The following is a 21,635-nucleotide window of genomic DNA, read 5'->3' as shown; positions in this document are numbered from 1 at the left end:
TCCCTTTTGGGGTGGCAAGAGCAGGTATCAACAGTATTTCCCAAGGAAGCTGTCTCACTTTGAAAAAATGAATCACTGACAGTGTTCAGTATCAAATCTAGTTTTAATCTCCTATAACAAGTCATCTTTTCTTCCCACCTATACCCAACTGCGCCTAGTGGTACAGTGAGAGTGATAGCCGCCTCTCTTTCCCTGGAGTCTGAGGTATCGGCAACAGCTGTCGCCCACTGCTGAGAGGACTTAGGGCCCAGCAGAAGTCAAGGGCCATTAGTGCCCTGCAGCTGCAGGGATAGCCTCACTTCAGGTGGGGATAGGGTAGGATGGGGACAGGATGGGGCCTAGGAAAAGAAGAAGGGTACAGGAGGCTTCCTGACTGCAGAAGTTTTCTGTTTGTCTGAAGGCAGGAAATAGGAGCTAATGGAGTCTAAGGCCAAAGGTTATCTTTTAAATAGAGCATAGGACCAGGGAAACTGGGACCTCACTAGCCACTGATAGCTTCCAGCGCCACCTGGGTGAGGGAAAAGGCGCAGAAATGGAAAGTGAAAGGTTCAGGGCTAGCCAAGCAGGCCCCGCCTTTTCTCCCCCCCACAGCGTGCAGGGGGAAGGCCACCGTGGGATGGTGCTCTGGAACCTGGACTCTCTTCACTCAGCCTTCTTGGACACTCGGCCCATCTTGGTGCGGATGTTTCGTAGGAGGAAGAAGGCAGCCGTGCTGGCTGCACACATCACTTCAGCCACCCAGAAGGCTGTGCTCCAGCTGTAGTGCTTGGCAATGGTGCTGAAGGGCAGCCCAGCCAGAAAGCCGCCCACTGTCAGGGGGAAGGGGATGAACCTAAGCCAGTGGTGCTAGCTCCAGCTTCTCACTGGTTTATATGCAAAGCACAGGTGGGGGTGAGGGAGAGACTCTAGAAGGTAACACTTACCATTGGCCATGAGTCCCACAATGGCGTGGGAGGTGCCACACAAGTTGGGAGGGGCACTCTCGTTGGCTATGACTCCAAACAGGGCAATGGGACCATACGAGGAGAAACCAAATACAGCTCCCAATACCAGGATCCAGAGCTGCCAAGGGCAGAGTGGAGTGGCATTCAGAGTTGGAAAGCTGACCTGCCTGCCCACCGCTGCCAAAGCGAGGAAGGAGGCTTGGTCCCCAGGAACAAACGGGAGTCATAAAGGGACAGTAAGTAAGTGACCCTTTTCCTCCCACTCCCCAACACAATTGACAGTACAGAGCTAGAGTAGCAGATGCCACATTGAGCAAACCCTGGGACCTAGGTGGGCAAGGAAAGGAGGTACAGAAGTCATCCCTCCGAGCTAGAGGCTGTCCTCAGGATTCACACAAATTGGACTGGCTAGGGGTAAGGCAAAGGGGTAGGACAAAGGTAAGACAGACGAGGAGAAAAACCAGAGATATCTTTAAGGCACCTCATGCTCTGTAAAGCCTGTGAGCTCTGCGAGAGGGTGAAGAGCCGGAGTCCAGAAAGCAACATCCTAGAGGAGCACAGGGAAGAAAAGAAAACCAGGCCCAGAGTGGAGGAGGAGAACCCAGACACAGAGAGGAACGGTCCAATCAGAACTGAAAAGGGAATCTGAGAGGCAAAGAAAAGATTGGCCCAGGCTACAGCCAGGAGAGGAAGAGAGAGTCAGTGGCCCTTGCCTTCTCTCCTTGTGCCCTGCTGTGAGCCAGGCCTTTCTTAATTACCTTGGGGGAGTCACTGGTCACTGTTACCCGGAAGAGGTACATGGACACTGTCATGCCAGCCATCATGAACAGCAACAGGCCATGGCGAGGGTTCCCGTAGATGGACAGTCCCGCCTATGGATACAGTCCCGGCAATGTCACACCCTCAGAACAGGGCAGAGAACCCCCATCCCTGGACTCTGATACAGCAGGGACTCTGCTGACAGGTCTTTGGCAATCCCACCTCAGTTCTTGGCCCTGGGCAGCTCTGGGAGGCCCTGGGACCTGCTCATTACATTCTGAGGCCAAACTCCACAACATCCCTTCCTCCCCCATGGGGCAGGTCTAGGACACGTGCTGGGGAGTGCACCTAGTCTGTTCCCAGCCCGTTTTCCTGGGGCTGTGGAGAAACCTATAGCTAAGTTAAGAAATATTCTGGCTGTCCTTCACATCAGTTAAAATTCTCCCAAGAGCCTTACCTCCACAACTGTAGGAAAGCTAAGACCAGCCCGGAATCGTTCCCTCCTCACCCGGTCTAAACCAGCAGATGCCAACCTGCCTGTGCCCTGGGACTCCCATCTCTCCAGTGCCTGTCCCAGCCATGCTGTGAAGACTGAAAGGGACCCTTCTCCTTCCTGTCCCTTCTGCCCGCTCACCTTTGCCATGGCCCGGTCTGACAGGTAGCCAGCTGCGATGCTGCCTACAAGGCCCCCAACTTCCAGGGCACTCATGTAGGAGCTACCTGCAGTGGGGAGTTGTGGTAGGAAGAGGGAAGGGAAGGGTGGGAGGGTGTTACACATTGGGGTTGTCCCACAATGGCTTAAACCTGGAGAGGTACAGGGTTCCCATGGGTGACTGGCCATAGCTGCCTGAGTAGTGCCCGGCCTCAAAGAACGAATAAAGAGGATAAAGGGAAGCAAGGCCTGAATTTCCATCCCCTGCATTGGTTCCTGCTCCTTATGCCCACCCTTGTCCCCATGCTCATCTTACCTACAAGGGCTGACTGTCCTTTCTCCTGGATAAGGAAGAACTGGCCCCAGTCAGTACAGCAGGTCTTTACTCCAAACACCACAAGGTAACCAGTGGAGAGCACCCACAGGTAAGGGGACAGCAGCAGCTGCTGTAGGGTGCTCTCCTCCTTCAAGGAGCCTGGAGGTAGGAAGAGGCTGGGCGTCAGGCTCGACTCTGACTGCTCTCCCCAACCTGAGCCCCCAACATTCATTAACCAGCTACAGGGGCAGAGTCCATCTGCACAGCCAGGATCAACGTGAAGGGTATTCCCTCACCCCACTGCTCTCCTCTCCCCTTCTCCTCTGCAAGCTCAATGAATGAAAGAGAAACAGGACCAGGGAGGACCAAGCCACTTAAGGACCAAGCTCAATGAATGAAAGACAAACAGGATCAAACAGGCCCAAACCACTAAAGCTCATGATTCTATCTATCCAGGACAGGGAAGTCTGTGCTGTTGTGAGGAAAGGCCAGAAAATAACATGAGTCACAGCTCTTGCTGGCTCTGCCACTTGTCGAGTATTTAACTGCCTCTTGGGATGGAGTTTTGTTCACTCCCCATGCAGCCTTCGTTACCACTCCTTCCCCCACATCCACTGACTAGCATAAGACCAGGCAAACGCCTAGTCTTCAACAAAAATCTGCCTGCTGAATGAGTGCCCCAGTGGTTGGCTTGGGTGGGGGCTTACCCTTCTTGCCCTTAGAGGGTGTGGGGTCCAGGTTGCGGAGTCCAACATCAGCAGGTTCATTGTGGATAAGCAGAAGACAGAGGAAGGAGACAACCACACATAGTGCCCCAGACAGGCCCAGCGTGCTGCGCCAGCTGTAGCTCTGGGCGAGGATAGTTGCCAGGATAGGGCCCAGCCCTCCAGCCAGGTTCATGCTGGTTGACAGGATGGCCCACCAAGTGCCAAACTGAGATGGCTCAAACCACTGTGGGGCAGAGAGCAACAACATAGGTGTCCAGCCTACTGCCCATGTTGAGGGTGGGGTCAGGTGGGGCAGCCCTAGAAGCTCACATTACAGGGAAGAGGGAGAGGGCGCTTCTGTTTGGCAGGGCAGTTCCCTCCTCTGCCACCTGATCCCACCACTCTCAGCCTCCTAAAATATCTTGACAAGCAATAGGAGCTGGCCAGGAACTGCTCAGGAACCTGCTCTGGGTTGGGTATGGAGGTGGTGGGTAAGAAGGGGTGCTCCCACATGCTCTTTAGGCATCCTCTATGACAATCCAAACAGGCTCTTTGGAAACACTCACCTTCCTCAGGACCTTCCCACATGGGGGCCAGCCCAGCCCCTGGGCCAGGCCATTAAGGAACCAGAGGGCAGCAAAGACAGGTACTGTGGAGCTCCAGGAAAAGAATATGTTGACCAGGCCAACCAGGAGCAGCCCAGAAGAGAAGAGCCAGCGAGCACTCATCTGGTCAGACAGCACTCCGCTGACAAACTTGCTGATAGCATAAGCTGCTGACTGGCTGCTGGTGATGAGCCCTGCAGGGGAGGGGAGCAGGGAACAGTACACTTAGGGGTTAGGGACCAGGGGAGAAACACGGGAGCAATGGAAGAAGGCATGGGGTCAGGTGTGTAGGGGTGCCCAGTGGGGTGAGACAGGTTACTTCTCAGAGGAACAGGAGGAGCCTGCGCTGCAATCGGACACTCACACATGGGGCCCTACTACTTCTGCCACTTCTCCTGCCTCACCATCAGCACTAGCCCCAGACTGACCCATGAGTCTCAGCTACAGTTGTCAGGGAACAAAAAGGGAGCAGGACATGGCAGCTCCCCATCCCTGGGATTTGCATATGGGATTTCCCACCTCACCCTGGATGCCAACCCCGGGCCTCTAGCAGTTCTGTTGCTCCACCACCCAACATGGGGCGAAGGGCTCAGGATTGGAGTCAGGGACCCTGTCCCTCCTGAAGGGTAGCATGCCAGGCCACATGAAGTCATTGTGCCAACTTTTTAGTTTCCAGTGCTCACAGTGTCAGTAGCCAGCACTCACCCTGAAGCCTCCACATGCACCCAAACAGATGTGAAAACCATGCTCAGAAGCCCCCAGACACTCTCAGAATAAACAGTGCCTCCAGAGGCATGCGCACACACATCCACACACATCAAATAAGCAGCCCTCCTTAGCCCTGCATGCACCCACATCCATGGATCTCAGAGCCTCTTTTTCTGGCACCTGGCCTCTACTGCACAGACACTCCACCCACACGACATGCCCGTACACAAACACCCAGTGTGTCCTGCTGGTTCTGTGTCCCCAGGCCCACCACCCTGCTGTTTCAGGGCTCACCCAAATCATCCTTGTCCAAAGGGATCTCTTCCACCAATGATGGCATGACAAAGGAGAAGGTCTTGCGATTGAAGTAATACAGGCTGTAGCCCCCAAACATGGCCGAGAAGATCACAGTGCGATAATAGCCATAGCCCTGGGCTGCCATGGTAGAAAAGAGCAGGCCCTACCAGCCAAGACGCACAGCCTTTGACCACAGCTTCTGCTTGCCACTCTCACAGTTCCCAGATCTGCTGAGTTGGATTTTTTCTGCTCCCTCCTCCACCCAGCCTCCCAGGCTCCCTTTATAGCCACCTCCTGGACAATCATTAAGCCTGGGGAGGCTCCTAGGGGACCCAGTGTCCTGAGGGAAACAAGAAAACAAGAGATTACTGATCGTCAAACTGCAGGGGGTGGAGGAGGTCCCAGAAGGAGGCATGCCTGTGAGCCAGGCCAGCACCCTGTGTCCCCAGGATTTCTGCCTTTACCTCCTCTATCATGTCTGCTTGCCTGTGAAACCAGCTTTGATTAAAGGTTCAACCTAATTACTTTTGTCTGCATGAGCCCAGGGGAGGCAGGGGTGGGATGAGCAGAGATGCCCTCTCTAGCCCTGCTCCCTCAGTCACAGAACCTTCTCATTCATTCACGAAAGGTTTATTAACTTACTAGTTGACAGACACTGCACTTGGCACTAGGTTAGTTTCTACACCCACTCACCACCACCCCAGCAAAACACAAAGTCAGACACACACCCCGTCTACCCCACTTCTAAGCCTTCTAGAGAGGGCCTCAATCCATAGAACTCTCAATCCTTAGCACATAATAGATGTAATTGCTTCCTACAGTTGCCCCCTGTAATTCTAAGCAAAGGGGACCTCCCCAGTTCAGGTCCCACGGTGTCACACAGAAAGCCCTGCTAAGCTCTGATGGGGCCCCACAGAGCTACCTCTGGATCCCCATTACCCTGCGACGTCAGTCTGGGCTTCCTTCGGGCTGGCTGGGGGCTGCAGGGTCTGGTTTCCAACCTGGGGGACGTTGGCAGGGGCCGCAAGCAGCGGGACTGGGCAGCCCGTGGGCGGGAAGGTGCACAACAGTCCCGCCCAGGGCCCCGGCAACATGCCCCGGCTTTTCCGCTCAATTGGTAAAGTAACTGGAGCAGAAGGTGTAGGCGCACGCGGAGCAAGGGACCGCACGTATTCCCCCGGAGGCCCCGCGCTTCTGGCACCCAGAGGCTCAGCCTGGTAGGGGAGGGCCAGGCGGCGGGCGGGGGAGGAGGAGAGGCGGCGGGCTCCTGGCACCTGCCCAGCCCCGTGTCCTCACGCTACTCAGGACACGCGATTGTGCGGCTGGAAACCACGGGGCCGAGGGTGCAGGAACTGGAGAGGTGCGGATACCACAGGACTGGCGCCATAGAAAGGGGTCTTGTGCTGGTCAGGGGCAGCGTCTCGGTGCCCCCAAGACCCATGAATTGTCTCCGGAACTGCAGGAACAGCTCCGGGTCGTATCGGAAGTTGGGGTTTGCCAACAATGGATCCCCAAGACCTGAGAGCCCCGCCCTCAGGTGACGCCCCTCCCCCGCATACCGCCCCTACCTGAACAGAGGCAGGAACCCGAATAGGACGGGGCGGAGCCAGCGAAGGCTGCGCATGCGCGACTGGCGGGGGCGTGGTCTTCTCCTGTTTCGCTTGCCGGCAAGTGGAGTTCTCCGCGCCACATGCCGGGGACATCGACTTACTCCCTTTCCCGGTCACGCTGCTCCTTGGACTAACACAGCGCCCCTTACGGGTTGAGCACGGCATGTCCAATTCTTAAGTGGTTGCATTCAGCAAACCATGTTTTTAGTGAGTGCCCTCCTCTACAAAACACATGGAACACTGAGGTGGATAATCATTGTTCCCAAGTTGCTCACAGTCTGGGAAAGGTGTTGTAAGATAACACAGCATTTTTTTTCTTTCCTTTTTTTTTTTTTTTTTTTTTTTGAGACGGAGTCTCGCTTTGTCGTCCAGGCTGGAGTGCAATGGCACAATCTCAGCTCACTGCAAGCTCCGCCTCCCAGGTTCACGCCATTCTCCTGCCTCAGCCTTCCGAGTAGCTGGGACTACAGGCGCCCACCACCACGCCAGACTAATGTATTGTATTTTTGGTGGAGACGGGGTTTCACCGTGTTAGCCAGGATGGTCTCGATCTTCTGACCTCGTGATCCGCCCGCCTCGGCCTCCCAAAGTGTTGGGATTATGGGCGTGAGCCACCGCGCCCGGCCCACAATTTGGAATTTTAACTTGTGGTTTGATCGTTGGGGACAGAGACGGGGCCCAGAGTAAATATCAAATTCTAGTCCCAGACCCACAGCATTCTAACAGTGTGACCTTGGTTAATTACTATGAGCCCCGGTTTCCTACCAGCCTGGTAGGTCATTGCAAAGACTCGACAGATGATTTAGATAAGAGCTCAGAAATTCTGTAAGAGTTCTCAACAACAGTGGTTTTCACTGATCCCAGGTAAGAGTTGTGAGGAGTAACAGTAGTGATGCTATTTTACAACAATGATGACAAAGCAAATATTAACCCTGCCCATAGCTTCAACAGAAGATAACATAGCCTAACAAAGTCCCCAACAGTCCCAATCAGCCAGCACTTCCCAACCCCTTCCCAATATAAAAGCCTCAGCTTGTAAGCGATCAGGGTCTCAGCCAGACTCCTGACTGGAACCCCTCGCAGGCTTATTCCTGTGAATAATCCTGTTTGGCCGTTAAATTGCCTCCTGTCTCTCGCTCTCTTCCCTTATATCTTCCTAACAAGAGTGACTGAAGGAATTTTAAGTGTTCCAAAATTGAGAGCAAAGATCTTTTACTCTAGAGAAGGTGGTCGGAGAAGGGAGGAGGAGGAGATGAGATAAAATAGGATGACAGGCCGGACGTGATGGCTCATGCTTGTAATCCCAGCACTTTGGGAGGCCAACGCAGGCGGATCACTTAAGGTCAGGAGTTTGAAACCAGCCTGGCCAACATGGTGAAACCCTGTCTCTACTAAAAATACCAAAATTAGCCAGGTTTGGTGCTGCACGTCTGAAATCCCAGTTACTGGGGAGGCTGAGGCAGGAGAATTGCTTGGACCTGGGAAGCAGAGGTTGCAGTGAGCTGAGATCATGCCACACCACAGCAGGCTGGGCGAGGGCGGGACGCCCCCAAAAAAAAAAAAAAAAAAAGAATGGCAATGTCACTGAACTTCGTTAATTCAAAACTGAGCAGGAACCTAGTTTGTACCAGGCACTGTGCTTTCAGCCAGGTAGATCAGAGGACCAGGAAACAGTGTCTCCAAAAGCAAACCAGAACAGATTCTTTCTTTACCTAATAGAGGAGTACAGAGCCATCCGGTTTTTCTCCCCTTTTATTTTTAAGATTAACATACACATAATAAAATACAAAAAGTGCAGGAATCTTACATGTACAACTTAATAATTTTTTACATATATTAATACCCCTGTAACCACCACCTAAATTAACAGCCCTATCGTTTTATTTTGGAAATGGAGTGATCTCAGCTCACTGCAACCTCCATCTCCGGGGTTCAAGTGATTCTCCTGCCTCAGCCTCCCGAGTAGCTGGAATTACAGGCATGCGCCACCACGCCCAGCTAATTTTGTATTTTTAGTAAGGATGGGGTTTCTCCATGTTGGCCAGGCTGGTCTCGAACTCCCGACCTCAGGTGATCTGCCCCCACCTTGGCCTCCTAAAGTGCTGGGATTATAGGCATGAGCCACTGCACCTAGCTAACCTGGCTAATTTTTCTGTTTTTAGTAGAAACAAGAGTTTCACCATATTGGCCAGGCTGGTCTCGAAATCCTGAATTCAAAGGATCCACCCGCCTTGGTCTCCCAATGTCCTGGAATTACAGGCAAGAGCCACTGTGCCCGGTTGATGGTGTTTGTTTGTTTGTTTTTGAGACAGAGTCTTGCTCTGTTGACCAGGCTGGAGTGCAGTGGCACGATCTCAGCTCACTGCAACCTCTGTCTCCCTGACTCAAGCAATTCTCCTGCCTCAGCCTCCTGAGTAGCTGGGATTACAAGTATGTGTCACCACACACAGCTAATTTTTGTATTTTTAGTAGAGACGGGTTTCTCCATGTTGGCCAGGCTGGTCTTGAACTCCTGACCTCAGGTAATCCGCCCACCTCGGCCTCCTAAAGTGCTGGAATTACAGGCGTGAGCTACCGTGCCCGGCCTGTTTTTTGTTTTTTTGGTTTTTTTAAAATTTATTTATTTACTTTTTTGAGGCAGGCTTGCTCTGTTGCCCAGGCTGGAGTGCAATGGTATCTTAGCTCACTGTAAACTCAAACTCCTGAGCATAAGCAATCCTCCCAAGTAGCTAAGACTACAGGACCAGGCCACCTGGATTCAAGCACTTCTCCTGCCTCAGCCTCCTGAGTAGTTGGGCTTATAGGCACCCGCAAACACGCCTGGCTAATTTTTGTATTTTTAGTACAGACGGGGTTTCGCCATGCTGGCCAAGCTAGTCTCAAACTCCTGAATTGAGGTGATCCACCTGCCTCAGGCTTCCAAAATGCGGGGATTATAAGCATGATCCATCGCACCCAGCCAGTGGGAATTAAATGAAAAAACATTTTAAAGCACTTTGTGATCAGGATAATAGGGACTCAAATGCTAGTTTGCTCATCGTATTTCCCAAGAATGTTAAGAAATGAGAAGATAGGCTGGGCGTGGTGGCTTACGCCTGTAACCCCAGCACTTTGGGAGGCTGAGGCGCGCGGATCATGAGGTAAGGAGTTCGAGACCAGCCTGACCAACATGGTGAAACCCTGTCTCTACTAAAAATACAAAAATTAGCTGGGTGTGGTGGTGTGTGCCTGTAATCCCAACTAATTAGGAGGCTGAGGCAGGATAATCACTTGAACCTGGGAGGCAGAGGCTGTAGTAAGCCAAGATGGTGCCATTGCACTCCAGCCTGGGCAACAGAGTGAGACTCCGTCTCAAAAAAAAAAAAAAAAAAAAAAAGAAATGAGAAGATGACATCCCAATACAGCGCAAAGACTTTACTAAGGGATAATAAAAGGTAATTTGAACAAATGTAAATTGTGCTACATGCCTGAAAAACAAGCTATGACTTTGATACTGTCCAAATGTCAATTCATTCAAAATTCGTTTGGCATTTTAAAACCATCCCAATCTATATCCCAACAGAATTTGTTGGAAACTGGACAAAGTCATTTTTTTTTTCAGAGTCCAGAAATGAATGGACAAGGTCACGCTGTGGCTCAAGCCTGTAATCCCAGCACTTTGGGAGGCCGAGGCGGGTGGATCGGGTGGAGGTCAGGGAGATCGAGACCATCCTGGCTAACACGGTGAAACCCTGCTCTACTAAAAATACAAAAAAAACTAGTCGGGCGAGGTGGGCGGTGGGTGCCTGTAGTCCCAGCTACTGGGGAGGCTGAGGCAGGAGAATGGCGTGAACCCGGAGGCGGGAGCTTGCAGTGAGCCGGTGATCGCTGCCACTGCACCTGCAGCCTGGGCGGTGACAATAGCCAGACTCGCCTCAAAAAAAAAAGGAACCCCTGTTTGCCGGGCGCCCGTGGCTCGCCTGTAATCCCAGCGCCCTTTGGGAGGCCGAGGCGGTGGATCACGCAGGCCCGGAGATCGACCATCCTGGCTAACATGCAGGAAACCCCGCCTCTACTAAAATACAAAAACTAGTCAAGGTGGCTGGCTTCGTGGTCTCAGCTACTTGGGAGGCTGAGGCGGAGAATGGCGTGTGAACCCCGGAGGCGCTGAGCTTTTGCAGTGAGTCGGGGAGATCAGCCACTGCACTTCCAGCCCGGCGACAGAGCAAAGACTGGCTCTCAAAAAAAAAAAAAAAAAAAAAAAAAAAAGAAATGAATGACAAAATGAATGGACAACATTATTTTAAATATCATCTGAGGTTGGGCCCAGTGGCTCATGCTTACAATCCCAACACTTTGGAAGGATGGTTTGAGGTCAGGAGTTTGAAAACAGTCTGGGCAACGTAGTGAGACCCCATTGCTACAAAAAATTTAGAAATTAGCCAGGTGTGGTGGCACGTGCATCTAGTCCTTAGACGGGAATTAAGGGGTTAGACGGGAAGAGCACTTGAGCCTAGAAGTTCAAGGCCTCAGTGAGCTATGATTGCAACACTGCACTCCAGCCTAGGCTACAACAAAGACCTTGTTTCAAAAAAAACTTTTATTGCATGTATGATTTTAACTATGATAAAAGGGACATCCTGCACAGGTGCAGTGGCTCATGCTATAATTCAACCACTTTGGGAGGCTGAGGTAAGAGGGTTAAGTCCAGGAGTTCAAGACCAGCCTGGGCAACATAGGGAGACCCCCCCATCTCTACAAAAATTTAAAAAATTAGCCAGGGCCAGGTGCAGTGGCTTATGTCTGTAATTCCAGCACTTTGGAAGGCTGAGGTGGGCGGATCACCTGAGGTCAGGAGTTCGAGATCAGCCTGGCCAACATGGTGAAACCCAGTCTCTACTAAAAATGCAAAAATTAGCTGGTCGTGGTGGCACGTGCCTTTAATCCCAGCTACTCCTGAGGTTGAGGCAGGAGAATTGAATGAACCTGGGAGGCAGAGGTTGCAGTGAGCCGAGATCGCACCACTGCACTCCAGCGTGGGCCCAGAGCAAGACTCTATCTCAAAATAATAAGTAAATAAATAAATAAAATTAAAAATTAGCCAGGTGTGGTGGCTTGTACCTGTGGTCCCAGCTAATTGGGAGACTGAGGTGGGAGGATTGCTTGAGGCAGGAAGGTCAAAGCTGAAGTAAGTACGATCGCACCACTGTACTCTAGCTTGGGTGAAAGCAAGACAGTGTCTCAAAATAAAATTTTTTTAAAATTAAAAAAAAAAATGACACTCCTGGCCGGGTGCGGTGGCTCACACTTATAATCCCAGCATTTTGGGAGGCCGAGGTGGGTGGATCATGAGGTCAGGAGTTCGAGATCAGCCTGGCCAACATGGTGAAACCCTGTCTTCTAAAAACACAAAAATTAGCCAGGCGTGGTGGCATGCACCTGTAATCATAGCTATTCAGGAGGCTGAGGGAGGAGAATTGCTGGAACCCAAAAGGCAGAGGTTGCAGTAAGCCAAGATGGTGCCATTGCACTCCAGCCTGGGTGACAGGGCAAGACTCAGTCTCGATCTCCTGACCTTGTGATCCGCCCACTTTGGCCTCCCAAAGTGCTGGGATTACAGGCGTGAACCACGCCCGGCCACTTTCCCCTCCCTCCCTCCCTTCTTTCTTTCTTTTCTTTCCTTTCTCTCCTTTCTTTCTCTCTCTCTCTCTCTCTCTCTCTCTTTCTTTCTTTCTTTCTTGACTGAGTTTTACTCTGTTGCCCAGGCTGGAGTAGTGGTGCAATCTCGGCTCACAACATCCACCTCCCAGATTCAAGAGATTCTCCTGCCTCAGCCTCCTGAGTAGCTAGGATTACAGGTACATGCCACCATGCCTGGCTAATTTTTGTATTTTTAGTAGAGATGGGGTTTCACCAAGTTTGTCAGGCTGGTCTCCAACTCCTGACCTCAGGTAATCCACCCGCCTTGGCCTCCCAAACTGCTGGGATTACAGGCATGAGCCACCACGCCTGGCCAGCAAAAGTAATTTCTTTCTGAAGGAAGATAACATAATCCAAAACCTCAAATTATCTTTTTTTTTTTTTTTGACAGTCTCACTCTGTCACCAAGGCTGGAGTACAGTAGTGCGATCTGGGCTCACTGCAAATTCCGCCTCCCAAGTTCAAGGGATTCTCCTGCCTCAGCAGGAGTCCCAAGTAGCTGGGACTATAGGCATGCACCACAGCGCCCAGATCATTTTTGTATTTCTAGTACAGACAGGGTTTTTCCATGTTGACCAGGCTGGTCTTGAACTCCTGGCCTCTAGTGATCTGCCAGCTTCTGCCCCCCTAAGTGCTGGGATTACAGGCGTGAGCCCTGTGCCCGGCCTTAGAGCTGAATAGATTTTAAAATAATTGTGATTGAGGCCAGGAGTTAGAGACCAGTCTGGGCAACAAAACATGATCTCTTATAGATAAAAAATTTAAAAACTGAATGGGTGTGGTGGCATGTGCCTGTAGTTCCAGGGAGGTAGGAATCAGCAGGACTTGTTTTCCCAACCCTAGTCATGACCCTGGCCAGGACCCTGCTGGCTGGAGCAGGATCTGATAGAAACAAGGTACAGTGAAGAAGCCCACCAAAATCAGCAGATGGTGACAAAAGTGACCTCTAGTTGCCCTCACTGCTCATTAACATAAAGACACTCCCACCAGCGCCATGACAGTGTACAAATTCCATGGCAACACGCCATGGCAACGACTTGAAAGTTACTATATATGGTTTCATACACTTCCTGCCCCTTTTCTAGAAAGCTCTAAATAACCCACCCTTAATTTGCAAGTAATTAAAAGTGGTTATATACTTAAAAACACACACACACAGACACATGAAGTGGGTAGAAATACAGCTGCCAACAGCCCATATGCTGCTACTCTGGGCACACTGCGTGTGGGTTAACCTTGCTCTGCAAGAAGTAGCACCTTGCTATTGCTGCTGTACTCTGCTGCTTCGATGAAGTTGCAGATTGCTTTCTTTTACCACCATATTGCCCGTGATTCTTTCCTGGGAGAAGCCAAGATCCCTTCTGGCCAAGCCCCACCTTGAGATCACTTGTATCAATAGCTAACAGAAGGTTAGCAGAGGATCACTTCGAGCTCAGAGTTTGAGGCCGCAGTGAGCCATCTCTTTGAGACTCTCTGCACTGCTCCAGGCCACAGAGCAAGACTCCCGTTTAAAAACAACAAAAGGCTGAGGCAGAGGCTCATGCTGGGGAATCCTAAGCACTTTGGAGGCCAAGGGCAGATCACCTGAACAGGAGCCGAGACCAGCCTGGCCAACACAGAAACCCCGCCTTCTACCGAAAAATACAAAATTGGGGCCAAGCATGGTGGTGCATACCAATTACAGCTGAGGCAGGAGAATGCTGAACACAGAAGGTGCGAGGTTGCAGTGAACCGGAGATCGCGCCATTGCACTCCAGCCCGGGCAACAAGAGTAAAACTCCGCCTCAAAAAAAAAAAAAAAAAAAAAGATATATATATTATAGATATTAAGTTGGAGACACGCCTGTATCCTTAAAGACTTTGGGAGGTTGAGAGAGATCACAAAGTCAAGAGATTGGAGAACATTTGGTCAACATGGTGAAATGTCCTTATTCTCTACTAAAAAATACAAAAATTAGCTGGGCATGGTAGTATGCCATTAGACTAGCTACTCTGGAGGCTGGAGGCAAGAGAATCGCTGAATTGGTAGAGAACAGGAGACTGTATCTAGCAATAGAGAAGATCTATTCAAAAAAAAAAAAAAAAACAAAGAAAGAAAATTAGAGATGGTATCAACAAGGGAGAGGTAACTTTTTTTTTTTTTTTTTTTTGAGACGGAGTCTGGCTCTGTCGCCCAGCCTGGAGTGCAGTGGCGCCATCTCAGCTCACTGCAAGTCTGGCCTCGATCCGCCATTCTCCTGGCTCAGCCTCCCGTAGCTGGGACTACAGGCACCAGCCATCATGCCCGGCTAATTTTTGTATTTTTAGTAAAGATGGCTCACTGTGGTCTCGATCTCCTGATCTGTGATCCACCACTGCCTCCCAAAGTGCTGGGATTACAGGCGGAGCCACCCGCCCGCCGAGAGGTAACTTGATAAATTAATACTGAGGAATTTATTTGGTAAAGGGGGATAATATCAATTTTGAAAGTTTGCTGAATCGACACAGAAAAATAAACATAAGAATAGGTATTAATAATTAAAGAGTAACCACCAGAATAATCTCAGCTGTCATGCTTGGCTAATTTTAATTTTTATTTTTGTAGAGATGGGGGTCTCACTATGTTGTCCAGACTGGTCTGAGCATTCTGGGCTCAAGTGATCCCTTCTCACCCTCAGCCTCCCATAGTGCTGGGATTATAGGCTGAGCTTCACCACAATAATGCCCATGTGAGACCCTGACCCTCTGCTGCTCTCCCCATCAACACCTGTGTTTTCTTTTTTCTTTTTATTTTCTTTTTATTTTCTTTCTTTCTTTTCTTTCTTCTTTTCTTTTTTTTTTTTTTTTTTTTGAGACAGAGTCTCACTCTGCCTCCAGGCTGGAGTATGATGGTGCGATCTTGGCTCACTGCAACCTCCACCTCCTGGGTTCAAGTGATTCCTCCTGCCTCAGCCTCCCCGAAGCTGGGATTACAGGCGCAGCCACCACCGACTCAAGTTTTGCATTTTTAATTGAGATGGGGTTTCACCATGTTGCCCAGGGCTAACCCCGAACTCCTGACCTCAGGTAATCCCACTCGCCTCGGCCTCCCAAAGTGCTGGAATTACAGGCATGAGCCACTGGCGCCCAGCCAATTTTGTATTTTAGTACGGATTAGGTTTCACCATGTTGCCCAGGCTGGTCTCGAACTCCTGACCTCAGTTAATCCGCCTGCCTCGGCCTCCCAAAGTGCTGGAATTACAGGCATGAGCCACTGCGCCCAGCCAATTTTTGTATTTTTAGTACGGACAGGGTTTCACCATGTTGGCCAGGCTAGTCTCAAACTCCTGGCCTCAAGTGATCCACCCACTTCAGCCTCCCAAAGTGCTGAGATTACAGATGTGAACCACTGCGCCTGGCCTACAGAGAGCAGGTTTATTAATCAAATGCTAACAGTTGGGATATGGCCAGACTCATGCCTTTAAAGGACTCTTTTCAGCTTTTTGGGCTCAGTGAAGAGATTTTATAAGAAAAACTTGGTATGGGAAATATGGGAGTGGTACAGGAAGGTGTCTGTGTGTCTTGTTCTGATAGCTCTCTTGAGTAATTCTTGTCTGAAAGCCCAGCTGGCATCATCTTGACTCCTACCTGGTGGTTTTGGATTAATTGTTCATGACTCCCCCGAAACAGGAGGATTCCGTAGCTGAGTCTTTATTCCTGGCTTGTTTCAAAATTAGGCCCTGTCCGAATAAGATGGCTCATGCTTGTAATCCCAACACTGGGAGGCAGAGGCGGAAGGATTGCTTGAGCTCAGGAGTTTGAGACCAGCTTGGGAAGCATAGAGAAACCTTGTCTCTACTAAAAATTAAAATGGTGGCACACACCTGTGGTCCCAGCTATTTTGGAGGCTGAGGTGGGAGAATTGCTTGAGCCCAAGAAGTTGAGGCTGTAGTGATGATCACATTACTGGACTCTAGCCTGGGTGACAGAGTAAGACCTTGTCACTAAAAAAAAAAAAAAAAAATGCCAGGCATGGCGGCTCACGCCTGTAATTCCAGCACTTTGGGAGGCCGAGGTGGGCGGATCACCTAAGGTCAGGAGTTTGAGACCAGCCTGGCCAACATGGCAAAACCCTGTCTCTACTAAAAATACAAAAAAGTTAGCCAGGCGTGGTGGCAAGCACCTGTAATCCCAGATACTTGGGAGGCTGATGTAGGAGAATCGCTTGAACCTGGAAGGTGGTGGTTGCAGTGAGCCAAGATCGTGCCACTGCACTCCAGCCTGGGTGACAGAGCGAGATTCCACCTCAAAAAAAAAAAAAAAAAAAAGTAGCCACTGGATTTTCTGAGCAAGCACATAATTAGAGAAGTGAGTGTTGTGCATGGGAGTGCCTGGTGGGGAGGGAAACAAACAGTTTGTTTGTTTGTTTTTTGAGACTGAGTCTCAGAGTCTCGTTCTGCCGCCCTGGCTGGAGTGCAGTGGTGCCATCTTGGCTCACTGCAACCTCTGTATCCCAGGTTCAAGCAATTCTCCTGCCTCAGCTTCCCATGTAGCTGAAACTACAGGCGTGTGTCACCACGCCCGGCTAATTTTTTTTATTTTTAGTAGAGACGAGGTTTCACCATGTTGGCCAGGATGGTCTCGATCTCTTGACCTTGTGATCCGCCTGCCTAGGCTTCCCAAAGTGTTGGGATTATAGGCGTGAGCCACCACGCCCGGCTCAAAGAGTTTTCAAGGATGTTTTAAGGCTATATTCTGAGATTAAGAAGGAAACGTTAAAAACAGTTTTGTTTTTTTTTTTGGAGTGGGGATCTCCTGACCTCGTGATCTGCCCGCCTCTGCCTCCCAAAGTGCTGGGATTACAGGCGTGAGCCACTGCACCCAGCCTAAAAACAGTTTTATAAAACTAGATTTTATTATACTAGGAAAAAAATTAAAAATAAAATTTAAAAATGTTTCAAAATGCATTTTGATGCTATGCTAATAGGTTACACTTTTAGTGTCATATTTATGAAATCATTATTATATTAAACCATTCTTGCATTGCTATCCACAAATACCTGAGACCAAGTAATTTATAAAGAAATGAGGTTTGTGGCCTGGCATGCTGGCTCATGCCTGTAATCTCAGCACTTTGGGAGGCCGAGGTGGGCACATCACGAGATCAGGAGCTCGAGATCAACGTGGCCAACATGGTGAAACCCTGTCTCTAATAAAAATACAAAAATTAGCCGAGTGCGGTAGGGTGCGCCTGTAATCCCGATTACGCGGGAGGCTGAGGCAGGAGAATCGCTTGAACCTGGGAGGCGGAGGCTACAGTGAGCTGAGATCGCGCAAGTGCACTCCAGCCTGGGAAACAGAGCAAAATTCCGTCTCAAAAAAAAAAAAAGAGGTTTAATTGGCTCACGGTTCTGCAGGCTTCACAGGAAGCGTGGTGCTGGCATCTGCTCCACTTCTGATGAAGCCTTAGGGAGCCTTCAATCATGGCAAAAGGGAAAGTGGGAATAGGCTTGTCACATGGCAAAAACAGGAGTAAGCAAGTGGTGAGAGGTTGGGATGGGGAGGCTTGCCACACACTTTTAAACAACCAGAATCTTGTGTGAACTCAGAGCAAGAGTTCACACATCACAAGTGGATGGTGCTAAGCCATGCACGAGGGATTCACTCCAATGACCCAAATACCTCCTACCAGGCCCCACCTCTAACGTTGGAGACTAGTTTTCAACATGAGATTTGGAAGGGACATATTTCCAAACCCATATCAATTGTCAAATCCAAATTCCCATATAGTTTCTTCTAAGAGTTTTATAGTTTTAGCTCTTAAGATTAAAAATAATCTTGTCTTATTTCTGATCTTAGAGGGAAAGTTTTCAATATTTTACTATTGAGTATGCTGTTAGCTGTGGGGGTTTCTGTTTTGTGAGACAAAGTCTCACTTTGTCACCAGGCTGGAGTATGGTGGCACAATTTGGACTCACTGCAACCTCAGCCTCCCGGGTTCAAGCAACTCTCTTGCCTCAGCCTTTTGAGTAGCTGGGATTACAGGCGCGTACCACCATGCCCGGCTAATTATTATTTTTTTTTTTTTGAGATGGAGTCTCACTCTGTCGCCTAGGCTGGAGTGCAGTGGTGTGATCTTGGCTCACTGCAAGCTCTGCCTCCTGGGTTCATGCCGTTATCCTCCCTTAGCCTCCCGAGTAGCTGGGACTACAGGCACCCGCCACCACGCCTGGCTAATTTTTTGTATTTTTAGTAGAGACAGTGTTTCATTGTGTTAGCCAGGATGGTTTCGATCTCCTGACCTCGTGATCCACCTGCCTTGGCCTCTCAAAGTGCTGGGATTACAGGCGTGAGCCACTGTGCCCGGCATGCCCGGCTAATTTTTGTGTTTCTAGTAGAGATGGGGTTTTGTCAAGTTGGCCAGGCTGGCCTCGAACTCCTAACCTCAAGTGATACATCCGCCTGGGCCTCCCAAAGTGTTGGGATTACAGGCGTGAGCCACCACACCTGGCCTACATTGATTTTTATACATTAAACTACCCTTGCTTGCATTCCTGGGATAAGTCTCACTTGGTCATAGTATCCTTTAATATGCTGGCTGCTGAATATAGTTTGCTAGTATTTTGTTGAGGATTTTTACCTCTTTATCTATAAGCAATACTGGCCTATAGTTTTCTTTTTTTTTTGAAATAGAGTCTCATTCTGTCGCTCAGGCTGGAGTGCAGTGGCACCATCTTGGCTCACTGCAAACTCTGCCTCCTAGGTTCAAGTGATTCTTCTGCCTCAGCCTCCCAAGTAGCTGGGACTACAGGTGAGCACCACCATGCCTGGCTCATTTTTGTATTTTTTTTAGTACAAATGGGGTTTCACCGTATTGACCAGGCTGGTCTCAAGATCCTGACCTCATGATCTGCCCTCCTCGGCCTCCCAAAGTGCTGGGATTACAGGCATGAGACACCATGCCCGGCCCTTGGTCTATAGTTTTCTTTCTTTTCTTCTCTCTCTCTTTCTTTTTTTTTTTTTTTTTTTTTTTGAGATGGAGTCCTGTTATGTTGCTCAGGCTGGAGTGCAGTGGCATGATGTCGGCTCACTGCAACCTCTGCCTCCCGGGTTCAAGCGATTCTCCTGCCTCAGCTTCCCAAGTAGCTGGGACTACAGGCACCCACCACCATGCCCAGCTAATTTTTGTCTTTTTAGTAGAGAAGGGGTTTCACTATATGTTGGCCAGGGTGGCCTCAAACTCCTGACCTCAAGTGATCCACCCACCTCAGCCTCCCAAAGCGCTGGGATTATAGGCATGAGCCACCGCATCCAGCCTGGTCTATAGTTTTCTTGTAGTGTCTGTCTGGCTTTGGTATCAGCGTAATTCTTGCTCATAGAATGAGTTAGGAATTATGTCCTCCTGTTCAATTTTAGGGAAGAATTTAAGAAGGTCAGTGTTTACTCTTCTTTAAATAGCCTAGGTCAGGCCAGGCGTGGTGGCACATGCCTGTAATCCCAGCACTTTGGGAGGCCGAGGCGGGTGGATCACCTGAGGTCTAGAGTTCTAGACCAGCCTGGCCAACATGGTGAAACCCTGTCTCTACTAAAAATACAAAATTAGCCGGGCATGGTGGCACGTGCCTGTAATCCCAGGTACTCAGGAGGCTGAGGCAGAAGAATCGTTGAATCCAGGAGGTAGAGGTTGTAGTGAGCCAAGATTGGGCCATTGCATGCTAGCCTGGGCAACAGATCGAGATTCTGTCTCAAAAATAAATAAATAGGCCGGGCGTAGTGGCTCAAGCCTGTAATCCCAGCACTTTGGGAGGCCAAGACGGGCGGATCACAAGGTCAGGAGATCAAGACCATCCTGGCTAACACGGTGAAACCCCATCTCTACTAAAAAATACAAAAAATTAGACGGGCAAGGTGGCGGGCACCTGTAGTCCCAGCTGCTCGGGAGGCTGAGGCAGGAGAATGGCGTGAACCCGGGAGGCAGAGCTTGCAGTGAGCTCTCAAAAAAAAAAAATAAATAAATAAATAAATAAATAAATAAATAGCCTCGGTGACAGAGTAAGACTCTGTTTCAAAAGAAATGAAATGTATTTTTTATTTCTTTCTATGTTTTAATTAATTATTTATTTATTTTTGAGATGGAGTCTCGTTCTGTCGCCCAGGCTGGAGTGCAGTGGCCGGATCTCGGCTCACTGCAAGCTCTGCCTCCCGGGTTCATGCCATTCTCCTGCCTCAGCCTCCCAAGCAGCTGGGACTACAGGCGCCCGCCACCTCACCCGGTTAATTTTTTGTATTTTTTAGTAGAGATGGGGTTTCACTGTGTTAGCCAGGATGGTCTCGATCTCCTGACCTCGTGATTCACCCGTTTTGGCCTCCCAAAGTGCTGGGATTACAGGCTTGAGCCACCGCGCCCAGCCCCCCGCTTTTTTTTTGAGACAGAGTTTTGCTCTTGTCGCCCAGGCAGGCTGGTCTCGAACTCTTGACCACAGGTGATCAGCCCTCCTCGGCCTCCTAAAGTGTTGGGATTACAGGCGTGAGCCACTGTGCTGGGCCTTTTTTTTTTTAAGAGTCAGGGAGGGTCTCTCCCTCCCAGGCTGCAGTGCAGTGGTATGATCACAGTTTACTGCAGCTTTGAGCTCCTAGTCTCAAGTGATCCTCCTGCCTCAGCCTTCTGAGTAGCTAGGACTACTATTTTTTGTAGAGATGAGGTCTAGCTATGTTGTCCAGGCTGGTCTCAAACTCCTGGCCTCAAGTGATCCTCCCACTCCTGCCTCCCCAAATGCTGGTATTACAGCCATGAATCACTGCACTTAGCCCCGCCTTTTTTTCTAAGAGCACTTTTAGGTTCACAGCAAACTTGAGGGGAAAATACAGAGTTCCTGTATATTCCCTTCCTCCATACACTCACAGCTTCCCCCATGATAAACATTTCACACCAGAGGTCTACAGGTGTTACATCTGAGGAACCTACATTGACACATCATATTTGCCCCAAGTCTACAGTTTCAGTTGTCTTGGTGTTGCACATTCCATAGGTTTTGACAAATGTATATGCACCTACCATTATGGTGTCATACAGAACTTTGGGAGATAATAAACTGTAAGTTCAGTGATTGTAACAAATGTACCACTCTGGGGGAGATCCAATATGTGGGGACAGGAGTTATATGGCAACTCTGTACTTCCTGCTCAATTCTGCTTTCTGCTGTGAATCTGAAACTGTCTAAATGTCATCCAAAAAACAAAAAACAAACAAACAAAAACTTCCACATTCAAAACTTATGTGACTTGTTCAACTTTTAGAGAAGAAAAAAGACAACCTTCATGGTTATTGTTATTTTTTTTGAGATGAGTCTCTGTCACCCAGGCTGAAGTACAGTGGCACGATCTCGGTTCACTGCAACCT

At 49.7% G+C, this 21,635-nt stretch overlaps 1 protein-coding gene across 5 annotated transcripts; it reads right to left on the bottom strand.

Annotated features, from left to right (window-relative positions):
* Positions 1 to 84: 84 nt before the first annotated feature.
* On the bottom strand, positions 85 to 6,636 carry SLC37A4 (solute carrier family 37 member 4). Of its 5 annotated transcripts, none has more exons than XM_003910799.5 (10): positions 6,557 to 6,636; positions 4,986 to 5,328; positions 3,945 to 4,177; positions 3,379 to 3,622; positions 2,672 to 2,830; positions 2,338 to 2,423; positions 1,703 to 1,816; positions 1,426 to 1,491; positions 924 to 1,062; positions 85 to 809 (listed from the first exon to the last, which is right to left on the bottom strand). In XM_003910799.5, exons 2-10 carry the CDS (start codon positions 5,131 to 5,133, stop codon positions 643 to 645), a joined length of 1,356 nt encoding a protein of 451 aa, XP_003910848.1. In that variant the 5' UTR covers positions 5,134 to 5,328; positions 6,557 to 6,636; the 3' UTR covers positions 85 to 642. The 5 variants fall into 5 exon arrangements, with proteins under 5 accessions (XP_003910848.1, XP_009185718.1, XP_009185717.1 ...); XM_009187454.3 differs by having other exon boundaries at positions 5,928 to 6,566; XM_009187453.3 differs by lacking the exon at positions 6,557 to 6,636 and adding an exon at positions 5,911 to 6,546.
* Positions 6,637 to 21,635: the final 14,999 nt, after the last annotated feature.

This window comes from Papio anubis, chromosome 12 (genome assembly GCF_008728515.1).
Source record: "Papio anubis isolate 15944 chromosome 12, Panubis1.0, whole genome shotgun sequence".
NCBI lineage: Eukaryota > Metazoa > Chordata > Mammalia > Primates > Cercopithecidae > Papio > Papio anubis.
Note: the sequence above shows the minus strand (reverse complement) of the source record. Positions and strands in the feature narration are given on the sequence as shown.